Genomic DNA, 20,821 nt, shown 5'->3' with positions numbered 1-20,821 from the left:
GTGATCTCGCAATATTCTCCTAGCCAAAAAGCATCTAGACATCCTAGATGAAACCTGCTCTAACTCACCTTGAAACATCCTGCATCAGGAGAAAAAGGCAACTTCAGACTTTCGGACTCCCTACACAGAAGGGAGCTGCCTTGAAAGGTGTATGCTCACTCCAGTCCTGTAATTTTTTAGTGACTTCTCATACTTGTGAGCAGAGGTGTTTATATAATTGCTTTAATACACCTGTCAGCACAGAGTCCTCTTCCCCCAACTTCTGAGTACAGGTTTGTGCAGAGAAGAGATCACCTCTCTATTCCTGAGAGCTGCCTCTGCATCGTCTCACACGTACAATGAAACCTCAGTGGACAGAGATGCTCTGGCCTATTTAACAAAATTTCCACAGCCAAAGACTTAACTCACACCAAGTCTTCTATTCCCATCCTATGAACCAGGCAGGTGAAGTACTGCCAAAGTTGCAACCCCAAAACTGGACATCCTCCACCTCCCTGCAGAGCAGCCTCTCAGGACTTACCTGGGAACACCAGGAGGAGCACGGTTAGGCCGAGAAGGAACCTGAGGTGGGGGCCCAAAGGGATCAGGAGAGGCACCTGGCCTGGAGGGCACAGGGGGGGCACCACCCAGCGTGGACCCACCAGCAGGAGGTGGCCCAGGAGCTGGGCCTCGGGACCCAGGTCTGGCGGGTGGAACAGCGGGAGCTCTCCTCTGAGGAGTGGGGCTGGACGTAGGAGACCTAACAAACAAAGAAAAAAGATTCAACTGCAACAACAGGCCTGGGATCCCTCTGTGCCACCACCAGGTCCCCATATGTTGCCTTCACTGTTCCTTCTTTAGTCTTGTGTCACTTCACACACCTTCCTTTGGCTTTCCAAGGACCATACTAGGCTCCAGCTTGCTTTCAAAGCTACTTCAGGCCCCATCTAATCTAAAGGTTTAGCTGTCTCCACATCATCTGTAAAACTGTAGTAATCTTAGTTTTCAAGGCCTAGAAGCCTCGCAATGCAAACTCCGAGAGCTCTTCATCCTCTAGGAGAAGAGGGGAGGAGGATTCCCTGTCCCAGTAGGAGGCCCCAGCTAGCCAGTAAAGAGGCATCAGGCAGGTCTGTGGGGCTCTCCCCCTGAGCCTCTGGTACCTGCGTCCAGATGGTACGCTTTGCACCTGCAGCCAAGAGTCGTCCACCGGTGGGGGCATAGGGGTGCTGATAGTGCTGGTGTTGATGTCCCCGATGATGTTGAGGGCCTCTTTCAGGGCATGGTACATGCGCAGCATTTCGTCACGCCGCTGGGCCTGCTCTGCTGATTCCTCCATCAGTGTGTTTTGGTCACCACAGGAGTACAGGTTTGCCAGCAGCTCCGAATGGATAAAGTCCTTGGTCTGTAAAGGAGCATGAAGAGAGAGTCAGTTTCCACCTTTTTGTTTCCCCCAGAAACCTCCATTCTATCCCCACCTCCTCCTTTTGAGCTGCCTTTAGTTTTTCTTCATTCTTTCTTCCCCTCTCTATTTTTCCCCTTCTCCAAGTCTCCCCCTCTCCATGGTGCAGTAAGTACATTGTTTATCATGAGGTGCATGATCGTCTTCGGCATGAGGTCTCTGATGGTTTTGTTGACAATTGCCATGTAGGAATCCACCAAGTTCCTGATAGTTTCCACTTGTCTTTCTAGCTGAGGGTCCATAGAATGCATAAAATTGTCTGATCCATTCTCCTCTGTTTCACTTGCCTGCAAAGAAAGGGAGAAAAAGGTTAACTCTTCAGTGCAATATAAAACTAGTATTTTGTGACATAGCTAAGTGAAGGAGATAAAGAAACATGCAGGAAGTACATGCTACAAACAAAACATTTAAACTTCCATTTTGAGCTGTGATTGCCAGGGCACAGCTCAGCTTCTATAGACTTCTCCAGGTCAGATCCAAGGGATACTAACAGTGAAGTTGCCTTTCATAGGAAGTTACTACACAAAGGTGAAAGGCAATCAGAATTCTTGACTAATATTCATAGGCACTGGCTCTAGTGAACATTCAAAGCTATATTTTTACTTATAAAGCTATAGATTCCTAAAAGATTTTTCATTTGAGCAGTTTTTCATGCTCAAATTCAGTTTAGATATGATAATCACTCACCATAAATTAAGCCTCAAGGGCTGATACATTGCATCTTTATCCTCATTACACAAATGAGGAAACAGATACAGAGAGATAAAATAACTGCTCAGTCAGACTGTAGGTTGGTGGAATAACCTAGAAGAAAATCTTCCAAATCACCTAACTGTAAATCCTGCATCTTAAAATTGCAACTTTTCTTCCATACTAAGCAGAAGAATCTTTTCACTTCTGCCTGAAATGTATCATTTAGCTTTCTGTAATGCAAAACCTGGTATGTGCTGTTTGACAGCAAACTATCTCCAAAGCACATCCATTTTGGAATAATTTCAAAGCAGATAAAGCATGAAAGTCTTTCCTGTGTTTCTCAATGTACTATAAAAAAAAAAAAAAAAAAAAGATTTTATAAGAAAATCTCTCATTTAAACTGCTGTAGTCTGAAGGACTTGCAGCAGCATAGGAAACTGCATTATCATCATTTATTTTGGAGAACAAAATAGACAAGAAAGGGCAAATTCTTTTCTCCATTTGAGCTTTTCCTAGGAGAATCTTGCATAGTCTCAAAGGAATAGAAGGTTTTACAATCTGAGAAACATAAGATAAAGCAAGTGGAAGTCAAACAGGATGACTCAAAAAATGAGGATCAAAAAAAACAAAACCAAAAATAAGTTTTCATTGAGATTCAGGAATCATACAAAAAGGGAGAAATAAAAAGAGAAAAAAGGAAAACTCAAATCAAGAACAGAAACAAATGGCAGCAGTCCAACAGAAGGTACAAAGAGGGAGAAGAAGCAAATGTCTCTCAGGAAATAGTGACAAAAGGAAAAAACAAAAAACAAAAGAACTATCTGGCAAGAACCCCAGGGGACAACACGGGCAGAGAGGATGAAACTTACTTTGTCCTTGTCCTGGCAGGCCAGTTTGAGCACATGTAAAAAAAATTAAAACAAAAAGGGACAAAAATAAAAAAAGAACTTTAGTTGGTCTCAGAGTTTGGAGAAGAACTTCTTCATAGCACTGAACAGAGATGACCATACCCACCAAAAACTTAAGTACCTACATTACCCTAGAACACAAACAAATGAACTGTTTACCTAAACTGAAAATCAGAACAGAAACCTTTGCAAAGGAAATTACATTATTAGCAATGAAGGGCAAGTTACTTACCTACAAAGGCTATTTGTTACTCCTTACATAGGCAACTGAGACTGTCATAAACCAGAGATCACTGTTCCTATGTCAAGCCACTCAATTTCCTCACCAATATATGGCACATGTCCTTTATGAGCATACATTTAGGATGCCTAGTCTGGTCCAAAGCCTATCTGAAGTCATGTCACTGACAAGGCCCAATGTCTCCAAATCCCAATTTATGTTTCTTAATCTCATATCAGTTTGTCAGGAAATTANAAAAAAAAAAAAAAAAAAAAAAAAAAAAAAAAAAAAAAAAAAAAAAAAAAAAAAAAAAAAAAAACTTTAATTGCTAAAAAGGATTAAAAAAAAATCCTTCCCGATTGGGAAGGGGAAAGAGGAAAAGGAAAACAACTCCTGAAAAGCTAAGAGGCTCCTAACCTGGCTGTACAGCAACAATACTGAGCAGGAACGCTGTCTTTGCAGACACAAACCACCTAGTAGTGAGGTGGTTAAACACCCTCCTTATGTTAGGACATGACCGCCATCCCCAGTAAAACTATGAGTTTTATTATCAAAAGAACAAGAGCACTAGAAGGGTTCATCAAGGTAGTCTTTGCCTACTTTCTCTCCCCTTTAAAGTTGCCAGTTGTGTTATCCAGAATTTCCTCAAGTCTTTGAGAACATAACACAATTTTAGATTTGTTCCACAATATCCCCAGCCCAGGAAAGAGGCAAAACCTTCACAGGCTTATTTTTAAACTCTAGAGGATGCRCATCAGTTATCCTCCCCAAGATGGATGCTCTGTTCCTTCCCATCCTGTTACTACGACTGTTACTTACCCCAACACGCTCTGGGTAGACTCCTGCACGAAGAAAGGAAGCTTTCCAGCTATCTACCTCCTCCTGGGTCTCACAGGCCAGCTCCAGCTGCCGGTAGTCCTTGTAAACATTCCTAGAAGACAAACATTTTACCTTTTTCCATAGCAAAACAGGTATTTGTCCATATTTGACAAAGATGTTAAGGGACCAGCCTATTCTCTTAACTTTCAGTCCCTTCCTAGTATCTTCTTGATGGCCCTACAGAGGGGAAATGAAATGAATTTTTCATGAGCAAGTTCAAGTGTCACTGCTAAGTTCCTTCTCAAGACTCAGCCTTGAAAACTGGAGTTTTCAATGATCTGATGGGGCCTGAAAGAGATCCCCCTTTCAGTTCTACTCACTGCTAGACTTCTCCAACCAAAGTCCCTCATGGCCCACGGCTTTCCCTATTTGCTCACTTAAAAAAAAATATAAATACATATTCCAGCCATGGGCAGTCCCAGGAAACTGCACCAAATAGCTGAAAACTACGGTCACACTACAGTGCATGTTTTCGTGGAGAAAGAAAATAGAACATAGCTGTAAAACTAGAAAGAATGAAACCAGACTTCTCTTAACAAGGCTTCCTCCTAATAATCATCTCTAAAGGACATGCATATCCTCCTTGGACTCCTTACCATCTAGTTTTATAAAATATATTATCTCTGGGTTCAACAGCTTGGTGAGTCTGGAGATGTTAGCGCACCTTTGTTCAGTGTTGAAGAGGGCAAAGATGTGTTTGCTGGACATGAAACCCTTCTCAACATCTCGCAGTTTCAGGTTATCCACTGGTAACATATACTTCTTCTCCTTCTCCTGAAAAGGGGATCAGTAACAAGTCACTCACTGCTCCAAAGTCCCTAATCATTCAGTAACGCAGACTCCATATCAGCACTGGGGAGGCATTCCCAAATCAGGTTCCCTGCTCCCATATCCCCATATCCCAGAAAAAGGGATCTCTTAAACAAAACAAAAAACAAGGTTTGCCCATCCTGACCACTTCTGGGCCATGGCCCAACAGCCCTGCTCCTGTAACTCCTCCAGGGGAAAGCCCACAGCAGGGCACTCTGCCCCAGTTCTCCCACACTRCAGTCAATACCAAGGTCCTTGCCACATGGCTCCCTCTTCTTGGCAGAGGGTCAGTCATCACACCAAGGCCCTCATGGACAGTTTGACACCCAGAACATATCTATCTGGAAAAGGCTTCTCATACCTACTCTCAGGAGGACACTAACGCAGCCCTGCTGTGCTGCCTCACCAAGGAGATGGTCCAAGGGGGCTCAGGGGCTAGTTCTCCTGCTACCCCTGACACATCAGTCCAAAGCTTGACATCTCCTTCCCCTCCAAAAACAAAAACACAACCCACACATACACCCCCGAACAGAGCACCCTCCGCTAACCTTACCCCATTAGGGAAGTAGTCAGAGAGCCCCTCAGGCTCCATGAAAAAGTAGCAAGAGCAGCACCCCACTCCCCACACAATGGGGAAGCCCCATTCCCTCCATCTCCCAAAGCTGTTGGTAAAACCCATGGCCCCAAACACCAGCTCCCTATACTCCCTCGCAAATGTGCCTCCCACGCCTGCTGTGGCACCCCCTCAAAGCTCAGCCAGCAGGAGACATGCCAGCCCTGCTCCAACAGCCCAGGAGCAGATCGTCACTTGCTCCATGTTATGACTCACTTGCCACCAGGAAGGACCCTCAGCATGAGTCCCGTTATCTCTTCAAGTCAGTCTGCCACATAGCTCTCTGCCACATTGTCATCTCTTCAGTTTCATTACTAAAACCTATGTTCCAGGTCCAAAAAGAGCCAGTCACTTGATACAGAAACTGATYTGACACAGAAGTTAAGGACTGTATCAACTTGAATTCATCTCTAAGCTCACTGCTGTGCTCTACCCTATCACTATCCTACACTCTAGAGGGGCTCACAGTAGCTCAAAGTTTATTAAGCAAGAATAAATATGCATCAGCAGATCAAAGGGCAGCTCTGATTGCAATAATGCAGGATACTGTAAGGCTGCCTAAAGGCCTCTTATGTTAAAAATGATCAACTAACTGCCCTCACTAATGAAAATCTCATGCTCTGAGCAGTTGGAAGCTCAAGCAAAATAGATACTTTATCATCTGGCGAATGTTAAAACCCAAAATCTAGAACTCTAGAAGGGACTAGTCTCAGATATCTTCAAGTAACCATCTTCCAGAGCAATAACATCCACAGCCTTACGGTTTGGTTCCCATCAGATACTCCCAACCAAACACATACAACAAGGCGCCAACACCAAATCCAACATTTTTGGTCCTAGGTGCCCCCTTTAAAAAAAGGAAAACCGCAAACTTTAATTTTGACATTAACATTCAGAAACTAAGCCAGAAGTCATTTTCTCCCTTTAGTTTCAAATCTGAATCTACAGCAAATTAACAGAAGTGAGTTTGGTTTGAGGTCCCCATTTTACACATCTAGTTCCCAGCTGGATATTATACCCCAAAATAACAAAAGAGGGAGCCATCACACTGATCTCCAGAAGGCAGAAAGCAACTATCAAATACTGGTGGAAGTATGGCATACGCATGTGCATGTGTGACTGTCCTCTTCTGAGCATCTAGTGTGTCTGTAAAGCTCTCAACTGGAAACAATAAATTGTGATTGCTCACAGGGGAAATGAGAAGAGAAAGAAAAGACTGTCTATGAGCAAAGATGCTAAAAATCTAACAAGAAGAGAAAGGTAGGGCAGAGCAGCAGCAAAGGACGGCAAAGGTGCTGAGCTCAAACGCTCAGAGGATGGCAAGTCCAGCCTAATGTCGTGTTAACTCTCAGTTAAATTGACTTGAGTTTGCCAAGGATACCAAGCCCTGCACAGCTCAGACATGCCCTAAAGATCAAACTATACTGGTCCACTACAACATTTACGTTACAAGGACGTCCTAGAAACCAGTATCTAGAAAAATACAGCAAGATATCACTTGCGTAGCTACCAACCCCCCCCCCCATTCTCTTCCACTGAAGACTCTGGGCTATAAAAGCAAGAGAAGTCTTCAGTTCCAGTTCTCTCTTACTTTCAGGTATTACTGTGCTGCTTCAGGCTGAACTGGTATCCAAGAAGTGCAGCGCACCAACTGCTTAGCCCCTATGCAAGCTGGCCCATGCCACTGCAACTTTACTCCCTTCACACCACTTCTATGGGGGCACTGAGCTAGTCAAAAATAACCAATGAGGAAAGCTATCTGGGAAAAGCTGTTCCATAGTGTTAGAACCACATAATTTCATAGAAATTTAGCAATAAAGTCATTCCAAAAAAGAGTCAATTGATAACGGCATCCCATGTCCCAGATGTGGAAACATATGCTCTTCACCAGGGTTTTGTCTTTCACCTCTTCAGAGCTCTTGCATAAATCCTCCCATGCAATCAAGACAACACTATCTCCGCACGCTGATCTTCCCATGTATCAGAGGCAAGCCCTATACATCTGTCTGCCAGCATAAAGTTTCAGCTCTCTGGCTCAGAGGTAGCAATAGCAATCAAARGGAGGACACTGGTGCAAGGCAACAGCCCCCCAGTCCATGCAGTTTGCAGGGCAATGCACAGTGCAAGGAGCCCCTGCTGCTCTCCATCTCCCCACACCTCCCCCCTTTGAGTCCCACTTCAGTCTTTCCAGCTTCTCAGTTTTCAGTCCAGCCTGTTTTATATCAACACTCTGACTTCATTTCCTGAATGCAGAGACAGGAAAGTGTGGAATGAGCTGCCAAGGGCTGAGCCTCTCAAAACTTTGGCTGAGCCTTCTGCCCATATGTTAGCAATCTGGCAGTATGTGCTCTGGCTGAACAGCATCCTGGCCAAAAGGGGAAGAGGGTTTCTCTCTCTAGCTTAACAGACATGGAAGGGGAAGAGGAAGAAGAGGAAGAAGAGCCAGCGTACACTGAGATGGGAAAGGGAGGTTGTGGAATACTATATTCAAAGCCTTCAGCTTGATCCCAAGAGGCTTATATTGCTCATAAGGCATCTCCTCTTGGCCATGAGACAAAAAACAAGCAGAAAAAAACCCCACAGACAGAACTATTGCTCAGCAACAGAATATAGGTTCTGTGAAATGAGTGTCTTGGCTGTGAATTAATCTGTACAGCCATGAGGCCAAGGAGAGGTAGAGAAATGATAGAAGCACTCAGACTGGCAGTATGAAACAAAACATGAATGCTGAAATAGTGACTGAGAATACTGTGGACACAGGGTTAGCTATCCCTAACACAAGCTACTGTTCCTAATGGGAGTCGCATCACTTGCATGAAGAACTACAGAAAGAGATGACTGCAAACTACTCTCACAGGCAGGATAACCGCCTAAGGATTACTGCCTCACCCCCAACAGTGTTGACAGCCACAGGGCTCTGTTCTTCACACCTACCACAAGACGACATTGCGGGGGGGGGGAGGGATCAGGATCCAGCTGTGAGTGTGAAGCATAACAGCAGGGGAAGAGAAAGGGATGCTTCAGTTGCAGTTTGATGACCCTACACATACCTTTATYGTGGCCAAGTTCAAGAGACTGGCTTTTGCCAGAGGCAGTAAGGGTTTGAATTATCATCTGAATATTCACTGCTATCCTTTAAGTAATAGCCCAAGAAATCCAGAAAACTCRAAAGCCAGATAGAGCCATAGTAGTTCCTTCATTCAACTGGGCTTTCTCAACAGCAAGTTAAATTTTCCTACTCTTGCACACATGTGAAGTGAAGCCGACAGATGCATGTGTAGGCTCCCCTAAGGTTAGAAATTGGCACTTACAGTAAATAAAGTAATTGATAGAATTATTAGGTCTCAGTTTGAGTTTGGAGCACAGATAAACTAATTAAAGGTTTCCCTGTAGCTGTTATGACAAACACCACTTTTTGTACAGAAACAAGGGTCTGTGCTACGGGAGAAGGAGCACTACCACTGTTTTAATAGGTAGCCCCCTGAATTAAGAAGCAATTCATCAGGCTTAAACCTCTTAGTTTCCTTTCCTTTTTTTTTTGCAAGATGTAAGAAGTGCTGTGGGTAAATAAATCTGCCCCAGAGATGGCTGAAACTGAGTCAACTCATTTTTATGCAATTCACAGAGAACATTTTGGAGCCTCCTGCAGTAAGAGCCTACGCAAGTGGAAAAATAYTAGTGTGTATGTTCTCAATTACAATACTAAAGTTGGTTAGGCCGTTCAACTAGAGCCCCCCTAAGCAAGATCCTGCCAACCATTCATCAACCTCTTGCCTTTGCATAGAAAATGCACATTAAAAGAGCTATATTCCCAAGCTGTGATTTTTCCAGGAAGCCCCAGTCACTTATAATATGCATGTCTCAAGAACATCTTCCCAACACAGTCCATCTGCCTCAGTTTTTCCTCTTAGAGCATAATTTACTGGGCACTGCGTGGTCACTGCTCCAAGCTGTGACGCAGCTGTAATGGCTTGTTTACATAGGAAAGCTGCATTGGTTTAACATCACACCCTAAGATTTTAAGCTGATTTACTTCAAAAGCTCTGTAGATACTAGACCTGGACTCACGGGATTAAATGCAACCACCGCCACTGGCTCTGTCAGGACTGCAATAGTAATCAACTGCATGCATGTTCCTCACCTGCTCAAAACTGCAAAGACAGACATCAGCTGAAATAATATGCAGATTTAAACATGTAGCTAGTGCAAGGATGACCAAGGCCAGCTGCCTTCACCCCTTGCAGGCCATCAGAAGGTGCATCAGAAAGCACAAGCAGAAAAGGGGCCACTGTGCCCAGACCTCTACTGCAGCAACTTCTATAAGGTCAGTGTTGCAAAGGACCGGCACACGCTCCTTCCCACACCTGCCCCTGCACCAGGGCAGAAATGAACCACCTCCAAGTATTTGACTTGCTTTGGTGAGGCAAAGCATTGCACACACACACAGTGTCGCACATCCTTGGGAAAAGGGGAGGCTCGGTTATTCTTCCCCAGTGCATAGTTAGGGCCAAAGTGGGAGTTCTGGGAATTCATATTTTTTGCCATAAAATTTTTACTGTCCACCAGTATACACACAAGAAAAAGGGATCCTGGAAGAGAGCCGCATGGCGTACATAAAGCCCTCTTTATCCCCGCAGTACCAGGGAGAAAGGGAGCAAACCACACAGGCTAGAGAACATCTGGAATCGCTACATGGGAGCCAAGCGCCGCAGAAGGAGACTGCWTTCCTCAAGTTTCCAGGCGAGGTAGGGAACCTTCCTTTCCCCCGCGCAACCTTATCCGTCAGACGGCTCACTTCCTGCCAACCTCCGGCCTTCCCAGCAGCCAGCAAGCTCCTCCCTCGAGTCTAGTTAGCTTTCCACTGCCACGTCAATTGAGGCAGAAGGACAGAAGGGAAGCAAGAAGGGAGGGAGTAAAAACCAGAAGAAGGAGGGAAGGCTCAGCGAGTGCCAGAAGTGGTGGGGGGAGAAAAGGAGGGGATGCGGATTGCTCCTGCAGTAGCTGGGGGCTAGCTGCAAAGGCAACTGGCCAAGGCGGGTCAAAGGACTCTTGTTGAGGACTTGGAAGCAAAGGCTGGTCTTGTTTGCACTTTGCTCTGGACCCCAGGCAAGGGCTGTTTTGCAGGACAGCGCTGGGCCGGAGGAGATGAAGGCGCATGGAGCCTGGGAATCCTCCCACCCAGCACCAACTGCCGTGCCAGATGCAAGGGGGAGAATAAGGGTTGAATGAAGCAATGAATTCTGCACACCTGGGTGACAGCCAAAGCTTCAGCATTTCCTCCCTGAACAGCAGTAATTGATTGTTATTTCCCTCCTCCCTCTTTCCACAAAGGTGCAGCATGCCCCAGGTGGAAACCTGGTGCCAGCCTCCCGACACCAGCGCTGGAAGAGAAAAGGGCTTGGAAGTTGGCTCGAATCTGGAAACACGCAGGGAGCAACATCTTTTCTTCCCAGCTGCCAAAGGAGGATGTTTCTTCAATCAGGACCTGGACTTTCTCTCACCCATCTCTGTACCCAAAACCCCATCCCAAAGGCAGGGAGGGGAAAGGACTAATAAGCTGCTGATAGCCGGAGAGCAGATCACAGAGGCTCCACTCCGTCTGCCCAGTGTTCAGACTACCTGTTCAGGACTACGAGATTGTACAGTAGTCTGCACATTGGTTAGGCTGTGCTGGGATACACCACACACTGCCAGTGCTGCACGGGGACGGAAATACCTGCACGGCAGAGGGACACGCTTGGAGAGGGTGGGCTGGGGGCAGCTGCATGCAAACTTCACCTGTCCATTACCTTGCGAGGATATAACCCTTTGGGACCATGCTTGAYGATCACTTCTACCTGCCTCTTCACCAGCTTACTCACACCCCACCTGTCATTCCCCCTCCCTCCTCTCTATTCCCTTSTTAGCAATCATTTCTTTCAGTTTTATGCACTTGTCCGAGGAATAGATTTGTTCAAGACTGCTTGTTTCATATGCTGAACTTTGCCATAAAATGCACAGATAAAGAAAAGGGCCTGAATGAGTTATAGCCGCACTGCGTCTTGCTGCCTGGGAAGGGAGGATTGAGCAGAGAAAAGCAACTGAAGAAAGGGGATTTCACGTCATGAAGAATGCTGACCATTAATAAAGAAAAACCCACAAAGGACAGAAAGCTGGAGGTTTGAATGCTCTGGAAGTTGTGTTTGCTTTGATGTTTGTCTGGAAAAGAAAGATGAGAAACAGTGAGTGAAAGAACAAATAAGGTCTAAGTAAGACAAAAAGAGTAAGATATTGTTCATGATAAAACATGCATGTGTGCAATTAAAAAATTCCAGAGGATGCAAAGAGAAAGAACATGTTTCAGAGAACTCTCCAGACCCGTGTGAAAGTGGCATAGGATGAACCTCAGAGTAAACATAATTCTATGGTCTTGAAATGAACTAGGTTCAAAAACTGAGCTGCAGCTGGACCAGTCACAGCCACTACACTGTTACAGCAACTTTCGGATGACTTGGGGGGCTTTAAGCATTAGAGTAAAGATAGGATTTCTAAGGCTGAGYTGGGCCTTAAGGACACAAATTGCTTAGTGTGGGGTGGGAAAGACAACCTCATCATTATTTATTTTTAACTAAAATCAGGTAGAAGTCACTAGCAGCAAAGTATGTGACCTTATTCACAGTCATTAGACTGTCACTCTTTCCCCTAGACAGGAGAAAGTACCTTTCTACTTCAAGCAAAAGGAAAGGAAGCATGGGGACAGCAAAAGAGCCCAAGCACTGGTCCAGCAGGAATCAGTACAACGCACAAAGAATATGAAGTATTTCCCCATCACACACACATCTGAAAGTGCCTAAAGCTGCACCCTCCCCTCCTGTATACACACACCCCTCAAATGCACTGACGCTCATCGCACCGCAGTACTCTTACACAAGCAAATAAGGCCATATTCCTCTCATGCAGTCACCTGTTATTACAAGCCCCAAACTTCTAGTACATGATTTACCTGAGTAAGGACAGAAGGTCCCATCTGCACTGTACATTCACACAAATTTCCAAAGGAAGCAGCAGGTAATATCCACTTGCCTATGCAAACACTCCTGCACACAGAAGCACACACAGGCTCTCCAGCAGAAATGGTCACTCTTGCAGAATGGAGAGCCCAGGGGTCCCCTCCAGCAGGCATTAGGCTTTACTAGTGGGAACCACTAAGCAYAGTGTTCACTACAGCTCATCCATGAGCATCACCAGCAACTCTAGCCTAGCTCACTGCCCCGCTTTCCCTGCGGAGCAGGGAAGCCCTGCAGAGAAGAGGGCACTGGGGCTTTCATAAAGGATTCAGGCAGAAGGACTTGTCTAATTCAGTTCTTGCATTGTGTCTGCAGCGGTGCTCACTCAGCGGCTAGCCAGCGTGCTGGAGCGCTGCTGCTCCAGCCCTGGGGAGCCGGTGGCCTCCCTGAGCGAGGGGATCGTGCTCCGCATCAGCAGCGGGCACCAGAGCGGAGCTCCTCCCCGCCTCCCCCCCAGCCGGCGCGACCCCACCTCGCGCAGGCACCTCTGAAGGGTCTCCAGGTCTCGGGCGGCCAGCGCTACGTGCGGCCGCTCTCCACGGGGCCAGCGTTTGACTCATTGAAAGGAGACAGGAAGAAAAACAGAACCCAAACACACACACGTTAAAAAAAAAAAAAAAAAAAAAAAAACACACAATCTTGGCAGCCAGGCAGAGTGGGGAGCCAGCTTTCCACCCCCACTGGCCCACTCTCTCCCTTCCCCCTGCGTGGCCCAGCACACTCCATCCGGCCCCTCCAGAGCACCAGCAGCCCTGGCCTCGCTAACGTGCGATGCTGGGCCCTTTAAGACATTTTAAGTTTCAGTTCATTTCTTCAGAGGGGAATTAAAAACAAGCGAGCCTTGCGGAAAGGCTGGTATTTCACTAATGGGGTCCAGATGTCTCCAACGCTCAGACTCYGGGTCCGGGCTCACGAAGCAGGGCAGGGAGCCCACTCCCCCCCCGGCTCGCCAGCGGGGCTAACCCAGCCTTCACCCCGATCCCAGCGCACGCCCGTTCCCCCCGCGCCTTCCCCCAACTCCGCCGCGGGCGCTTCCATCCGCACAGGACACACTCGCTTCTCTCATTTCCTCTGGACGGCTGCCAGAGCTCTGGGGAAGCGGGGCAAGAGAGCCCACAGGAGTCGAGCCGGGAAGGAGGGGGGCAGCTTGGTCTGCCCATAGCTTAAGTGAAGAAGGATCATAGTATACAGCCTTAAATAAAAATAATAAAAAAAAAAAAACAACACAAGAGGATTGCAGGAGCCTTGGTGGATGCCAGGCCTCCTTCTGAACTGGTGGGGAAGGAGTGAACTGGGACAGACCGACAGGGGAACCTTGTTCGACAGAGGGCCGTGAGCCGTGGCGGGCTCTGAGCTGGAGCCAGCTCCCACGGGACCCAGGTTTAGCACGGGGAGCCCCGTGCTCACGGCTCTCCAAKCTGTCCCTCAAACGCACTGACTTTTAGCCCCACTCCGCTACAGAGCCCAGGGGCAAGCTGCTTCCTTTCCTCCCAGCAGTGGCCACAGATGAAGAAGTTGAACTTGAGGTGGGGGAAGGGGGAAAATAAGAAATAAAAACTTCCCCTCCTTTCCCCTCTGCTCCCACCCAGTTAAAAACAAAGGCTCCTTTCTCAGAAGCTGCTCGAGCCTCGGCAGCACTGGGTCTCCTGTGTTTGTTTAAGAGATGCTGGCTGGCAGGGTACTGCTTTAATTAGGCAGCTCTACCTCTCKCTATACAGAAGGGAAGTGCTGTAGACCTCCAGCTGCTCCTCACCCCCAAAGCTGCCCTCTCTCAGGAGGGAATGGACACCCCACCCTTACCCCGTCAACTGGAATCTATCAACAGCTTACGCATCCTTGCTGCAGCCCTCCCACTCCCCCGGGGAGGAATGGGCAGCTCTGATCATCTCTGCAATACGGATGTAGCAGCTGGCTTTGATTTAAACTTCTCGATGTTTATAACTATCCAACCTGCATAAGTAACCTGGAGGAAAGCAAAGCGTCTCCAAGCAGCTCTGAACGCAAAGGTCTTACAGCAGAGACACACTGATGTAGCAAAAGCTATTTCAGTGCCTGGTTCTTTAATTATGAGATTGCTGCCTGCCCAGCCATAGCAGCACTACAGCAGTCTCCATGCAGAAAATGATATTTGGAGGCTGACTCATCACCATCTGTCATCATTTCCACCTGCTGAAAGTGGACAGACCCACTGAAATCAGAAAGAGAAGAATGTGGGTCTGCCCTCACCTCCCCCTCCCCCCAGAAAATCACAATAAGGACAAGCCAATTTCTTTATCTGGAGTCAGAAGTGCCAATCAGCTCAATATATGGGCTACAGTGTACTACACTCCCTCACATCCTCTAGCATACTGAATGGGGGTAAGCCTTTTAGTTATGTACTTAGCAAAGCCATCCTGCTATGCTTTTCTCTACTCAAAGTAAACCCACAGGACAACTGTCTACCTTTGTCTTGAACAGGAAGCAACACACCATTGACAGCTGACAATGATAATTTCAGCTGGGACACAGCTCTAGCAGCTTGCCTCTCATTTCCTACTAAAGCAGAAAGACACTAGAGCACAATGCCAGGATTCCTAATATTGAATCATTTCTGAACAACTCTGCAGAGTAGGTCCAYGTTACTATCAGTGATTTTCCACACACTGTACTTTTAATAAGTAATACTCTGACCACTCACAATTCAAGAAATTTTACAAATACAAGCTAACTGGCCTATTCAATACACAAATCTTAAGACGACATATTCTTGCTTTGCAGCTGTGGCAAACTGAATCCGAGAGAGATTACACAACTTGTCCAGAGTTAGAAAGAGCCAGCATCTGAGCTGCAGCTTTAGCTCCACAGCTCCTGCTGCTGTGCTCAGAAAGGAGACGGCTTTTTTCCTGACAGATGCATCAAAATCTCTGCCACACTCCTTCAAAGAATTCACCGTGGCTATTCCAGAAATACCAAAAAGGCCAGATCTCAGAGCTGACCCATCACTCCCTTGAACACAGCTGCCACAGCAAGCCAGAAGAAGGTCAAATTCATTCCAACTGTCTGTCAACTTTCTGCTGAGCTAGGGGCTTCAAGCACAGATGTTACCAAATGAGTTTCCCTTTGTGTGTTAAGAAAGCCACATTCAGATCAATACACAACTGTTCAKCAGTGGCGAGACCGCAGGGAACAGGCCTAAGGATGATTTCAGCTTATGTCACAAGCTGCACAGAAGGAGACACTCAGTACTCAGATATACTTATAACACCCAGAGAACTGAAGGCCTCATCAGATGCTCAGTTCCCCCAAGACTCAAGTCACATAGCTGAGTTACTCACCTCATCATCCTTATACCAGGAGAGATTCTCCGCTGTCAGGACAAACCAATACTCCTTAGAGCCACCCTTCATGATCCCGATGTTGTTGATGGTGAGCCAGCCCTTTCGGATCACCTAAGGGGACAGAAGTAGCAAGCATTAACAAGAATCCTAAAAGCCTGGCCATAGGTGACAGGGGAAAGAGCAGGGTATCCCTACACACAGAACAGCAGAGAAAGACAAGGAACATCATGCTCTCTGCTGCTGCCAAAAGAGCCCCCCAACTCAACTGGCCTAGGGCTCAAAACAGGCAGGAATAGTATAAAAAGGAGGCAGGAAGGAACCTGGCTGTGCTATGCATTATACCCTCTGCCAAGGGGAGAGAGATGCAGGAAGAACCGCATCAGAGAGCACCTCAGGCACTGGCACAACCTGCAAGCACCAGATCACCGCAAAACACCCAGAAAAGGCCATGCCTAGAGAAAATCAAGCCAGCAGCAAACTCTTTGGCATGCTGCACTCAGGGAGCTCTTCACCCAACTCAGGGGTGGGGGTATGCGGGGACTAGTTCAAGAGGAAGATATGGGTGAGCAGATCTGAAAGGGTTTAGTCTAGCAACAAGGAGACATTAAGTATGAAGGAACAAAATGGTGCATCTGGAATCAGTACCTTGGACTTCAGCGGACCCATGTATTTGAATACTCACACTAGTTTAGGGCAGTACAAGTTCCTACACTTCTGGTTTGCAGAGAAGCCAGGCTACTACTCTCTAGGGCATTCCAGCTCACTATGTGCTGTTTTAGAAACTCACATGTGCAGTAATCAAATACAAGTATGCATCAGCTTAAATGCATCAGCCTTTTGCACATATTACTGCTCTGTTAACACCCAGATACATATGTATGTACACATATGTACCCTGTTATATGCATATGCTTGTTGAAAACAAGCTAGCATTGAAAAATCATGCAACTGCACTACATATTAGCAAGCTGCACTGGGTGAGTAACCTACCATGGAGGCACACAATGCTTTTGACTGCCAATCTATCCAAAAAAAGCTAAATGTAGAAACACTGCATCTTTATCTCATAATCAAGCTAGGCCTCTTCTCTTTGTGGACAGGAGGGGGCAGTGAAACAGAACCCCAGATCCCTAGATTACTGCTTTTCATCTCCACCCACTCACACAATCTATCAGCAGCTCTGAAATTATCTTTGACATACTACCTTTGCACCTCATTTCTGTTTCACCTGTGTCTATTACCAGCTCTTTCCCTCTCCTTGTTCAGCAGCAGAGGAAATACTTTGTCTGTGCACTGTTCTTGCCTTCCCAGATGCAACATTAATGTTCATTAGCACACCCTGCTGAGTGGCCTTCTACTCACCAGGATCTCATCCTGCAAAGGGGAACCATAGCAACAGCAGCAGAGCAGAGAGCAGTAGAGGAGCAAAGAGAGGAGAGATTGTTACTAGGAAAGCTGGAGCAGGAGAAGAGAGGCTCAAAAATAAAATAAAATAAATTGGAACTAATACCAAATTTTTTTTATCCTAGGTGCTTAAAAAAAACAAAAACAAACAAACAAAAAAACCACACACACACCAAATAAAGTCTGATAGAAGGAAAAGCCCAAGCACTTTACAGGTAGATCCAGAGCTTGTCCTTTGAGTTATTTTACACCATGCAGCTTTTCAGTAGGTATACTGCAGAGGATGCAGTACACAGCTGCTCCAAGATCTCATGAAGCAGGTAACTTAGGAAGCTTGGCTGGCCAACTATCTGCCTGTCAACAGCACTGAAACTGCCTGCCCATCTGTGTGCAGTGAAAGGTGGTCAAAAATGTTATAAGACTATGCATGTTAGAAGTGAAGGCCTTTAAAAAGAACAACAGAGGAAAGCATTTGCTTCCATTCTTTACAAGCTGCTTGTAAGGCCTTGCTTCTACAGGATCTTCTAGTCTAGATAACCCTGTCATTTCCCCAAAAGTCTGGGAGATGAAGGTGTCATTAGCTCTTTAATTTTTCAATTGCATGTGCACTCCTTACAGTTTCTACAGGAAGAAGGAACTCCTTCTCCACTGCTGCCTACTCCCAAGGGCATATTGTTACATACCCAGTGCAGCTTTGGCTACAGAGCGCTCTTTGCCTCCACCTCCAAAGGTTTTAAGCCTTTCCAGTGAAACTTTCCAGAAGAAAGCCTGTGACCTCTTTTGAAATCCCCTTCCAGAAAGTAGATACCATCAACAGAAAAAGACAACTAGAAAAGGCAAGTCCATATTGACTGAAGCAGTTCAGCTCTGGCAGTGGCAGGGGGATTGCAGAAGGGAGCTTAACCCAGTTTTAAGCAGCTTATGAATCCGAGTCTGCATCTATGATATCCCAAGTGATTGCTACCCCTCACCTCAGCAGAGGASATGGCTGTAGAAGGGAAGAGAGGACCCAGGGATGTAAGAAACTATTATGTATGTCTACCATTAGCCAGAAAACAGCAGTAAGCTTACATGAGATGTTGTACACTCTTCTGATCGTGCAAGTGGAACACCCTTGCAAGACTAGAGCTTAATRATCACGGGTCCGTTTCCCTCTACAACATTGCCCCTTTGTTGTTCCTACATGCTCAGCTCTTCCTGACCACAGCAAGTCCAAAAYGCTATCCTCTAGGTATAAATAGGGGTTTGATAAAAAATTAGAGCACTGCTGCATCCAGCTCAGCACTTGTCCACCTGGTAGCTTCCAGGTAGAAAACACATCTTCCTCCTTGCAGCAGTGAATGAGATGAAACTTGGCCTACCTGGTTGCCAGCTGCCTTCTTCTTGCTCATCTGGCTGCTCCTCTGCTGAGCACTGCAAACAACAGCAGAGACATTCAAAACCCCTCAGGCTCTCCTGGATCACCTGAATCCTGCTCCCACCAGAGAGCTGCTACAGTGAGTTCATGCCCCTCACCACTGGCTTCCAAGCCTTGACAACCCCATCTATCTCCATCTGCTCTTTCAGCCTGGCCTGATCTTCTCATTCCCATCTGAACCATGCCTGGGCCACTAACTCTCCACAGCTTCTGGCTTTTTCCCCTAGACGCAACCCTACACCTTTCAAGCATCCCTCTGTTCCCCATCAGCAAATGGTCTAAGCAGCTTTGCAATATGGAGCCACTGAAGAGAGTAGTGATACTGAGGCTGAGCTGTATGTTGAGACCACACTATCTACGCCAGGGCCTCTGCAACCCATTTACTGGAGCAGTTACAGGACAGGGCCACAGGGAACACACACAGAGGAGAGGAGGCAGTAGGATATCAGTACTTACTTGGCAAAGCCAATGAAATCCTCATGGTTTGTGTTCATGTAAGCCAGCTCGATATCTATTAGAAGCATGACCTGCCAAACGAGAGGCACAGACAGAGCAGATAAAACACCAGTGACCAACACTGTGAATAGTYAGGGGCAGACAGAGCCTTGTACGTTCCTCCTCTGATCAGCCAGAGGCTCCAGGCTCAGAGCCCAGCTTCAAATCCAAAATCAGAGAGGCATCTCTGGCCCARGGCATCCCCTCAAAAGCTGTCCTCCTCCCCATCTACCCACCCCCCTTACACATGCTCCTGAGCCCCTACCTGATCCTTGGTCCTGCCCTCTCTTTCCCGAATGTGGGTAGTAACAATCCTCTCCATYTCTTCACGCAGGTGAGGGTACTGGCTGAGCTGCAGGAGAGAGAGCACACGTGCACATGGGAAAGGGAGGCATAAGGGGGGAATAACCCCCTGCATGTAAGCATGCACACACACACTCTGCAATCAGACATTTTAAAGGGAAAGTTCTGGAAAGCTGGACTTGCAGACAGATTTGCCAAGTTCCTTGGGRTCTGTTGGGGCAAGGCTCTCGCTCCCTTTCATGCTGAGCTTCACAGAAAAGCCCTTTACACTCTTAGCGCAACTGTTCCATCTCATGGGAGATCTGCTCCAAACCCACCTCACACTTCCTGGTACAAGGCTTGTCTCAAACTCCACATGTGAACACACTGGTTGTTTGTTGGGTTTTTCCCACTAAACTGAGCCATTTCTCTAGATGTTCAGCATCCCACTAGATAAGTAGGTGAATGAACCCTGCTGCTACAGCCTGCTGAATCCTATAGGAAGTCTCCCTGGGAAAAATAGTGGATTTCATTTCTCATTTGCTGAGACACTACGGTAAAGCATCCAGCCCTCCTTGTTAACACCTGCGAGCAGAGACAGAGGCTCTGACCAACTTAAGGGGACTGGTCTTCAAGGACCATTGTGCTCTGGGCATCCTGACACTGCTTCTACCTGCTCTCCAGCTATGTTGGGGCAGGATCACACAGCYGGGGCTTATGTTTGTATCACACTTACACCACATTTTCCCACATTATGGAGTGAGGGGTGGTATAAGGAAGATTCATTCCTGAGCAGACTGAGAAGGAAATGGAAGGACATTATTGCCTGTAGTTCAAGAGAAAATATCCATAGAGATCACACAAGAGAAACCTCTTTCAGAATGTGCACCCTGAAAGCCCTCTGGCATTCAGACACCTGTCTCAGAGCAGAGTAATAGTATAACAAGGACACTTGGTCTGGCTAAAAATCTAAAGGACTTTGGCTATTGCCTTCAACAGGATCAGGCTTCACTGCCAGATCTCAGCCAGCAATAGGAGGTTACTTCAGCATCATTCAGGTCAATAACTGCAATAAAAAAGTCATTTAATGCAAGTCTCGTGGCTTCMGAGTCACGATTATTTCTCATTTAAGTATGTTCAGCTCTGCCATGACCGGTGCAGTAGCTTCTGAAGACCTTAGCAACAGTAATARTTAAGGCCCTTCATCTGTGAAGCTATGCTTACTAAGCTGCATGATAAAATCTCTCTCTACTCTTTACAATAGCACATGACACCATCTTACTGAAGCCTAGTAGAGAA

At 46.6% G+C, this 20,821-nt stretch overlaps 1 protein-coding gene across 7 annotated transcripts in view; it reads right to left on the bottom strand.

The window, feature by feature from the left end:
- Nucleotides 1–20,821, bottom strand: part of DNM1 (dynamin 1) — a 72,687-nt gene that overhangs the window by 9,165 nt on the left and 42,701 nt on the right. For 5 of the 7 annotated variants that reach the window (XM_085312101.1, XM_085312103.1, XM_085312097.1 and 2 more), the window contains exons 11-21: nucleotides 19,506–19,592; nucleotides 19,202–19,272; nucleotides 18,690–18,741; nucleotides 17,287–17,298; nucleotides 15,922–16,035; nucleotides 4,803–4,912; nucleotides 4,079–4,190; nucleotides 3,001–3,012; nucleotides 1,555–1,725; nucleotides 1,140–1,381; nucleotides 521–739 (exon numbers count right to left, since the gene is read on the bottom strand). In XM_085312101.1, coding sequence (XP_085168227.1) covers nucleotides 521–739; nucleotides 1,140–1,381; nucleotides 1,555–1,725; nucleotides 3,001–3,012; nucleotides 4,079–4,190; nucleotides 4,803–4,912; nucleotides 15,922–16,035; nucleotides 17,287–17,298; nucleotides 18,690–18,741; nucleotides 19,202–19,272; nucleotides 19,506–19,592 — 1,202 coding nt within the window. The remainder of the gene's footprint in view (nucleotides 1–520; nucleotides 740–1,139; nucleotides 1,382–1,554; nucleotides 1,726–3,000; nucleotides 3,013–4,078; nucleotides 4,191–4,802; nucleotides 4,913–15,921; nucleotides 16,036–17,286; nucleotides 17,299–18,689; nucleotides 18,742–19,201; nucleotides 19,273–19,505; nucleotides 19,593–20,821) is intronic. The other 2 variants (XM_085312099.1, XM_085312098.1) reach the window with 2 other exon arrangements.

This window comes from Rhea americana, unplaced genomic scaffold (assembly GCF_003343005.1).
Source record: "Rhea americana isolate MKP2758 unplaced genomic scaffold, rheAme1 scaffold_357, whole genome shotgun sequence".
Lineage (NCBI taxonomy): Eukaryota > Metazoa > Chordata > Aves > Rheiformes > Rheidae > Rhea > Rhea americana.
This window is presented reverse-complemented; position numbering and strand designations above follow the sequence as displayed.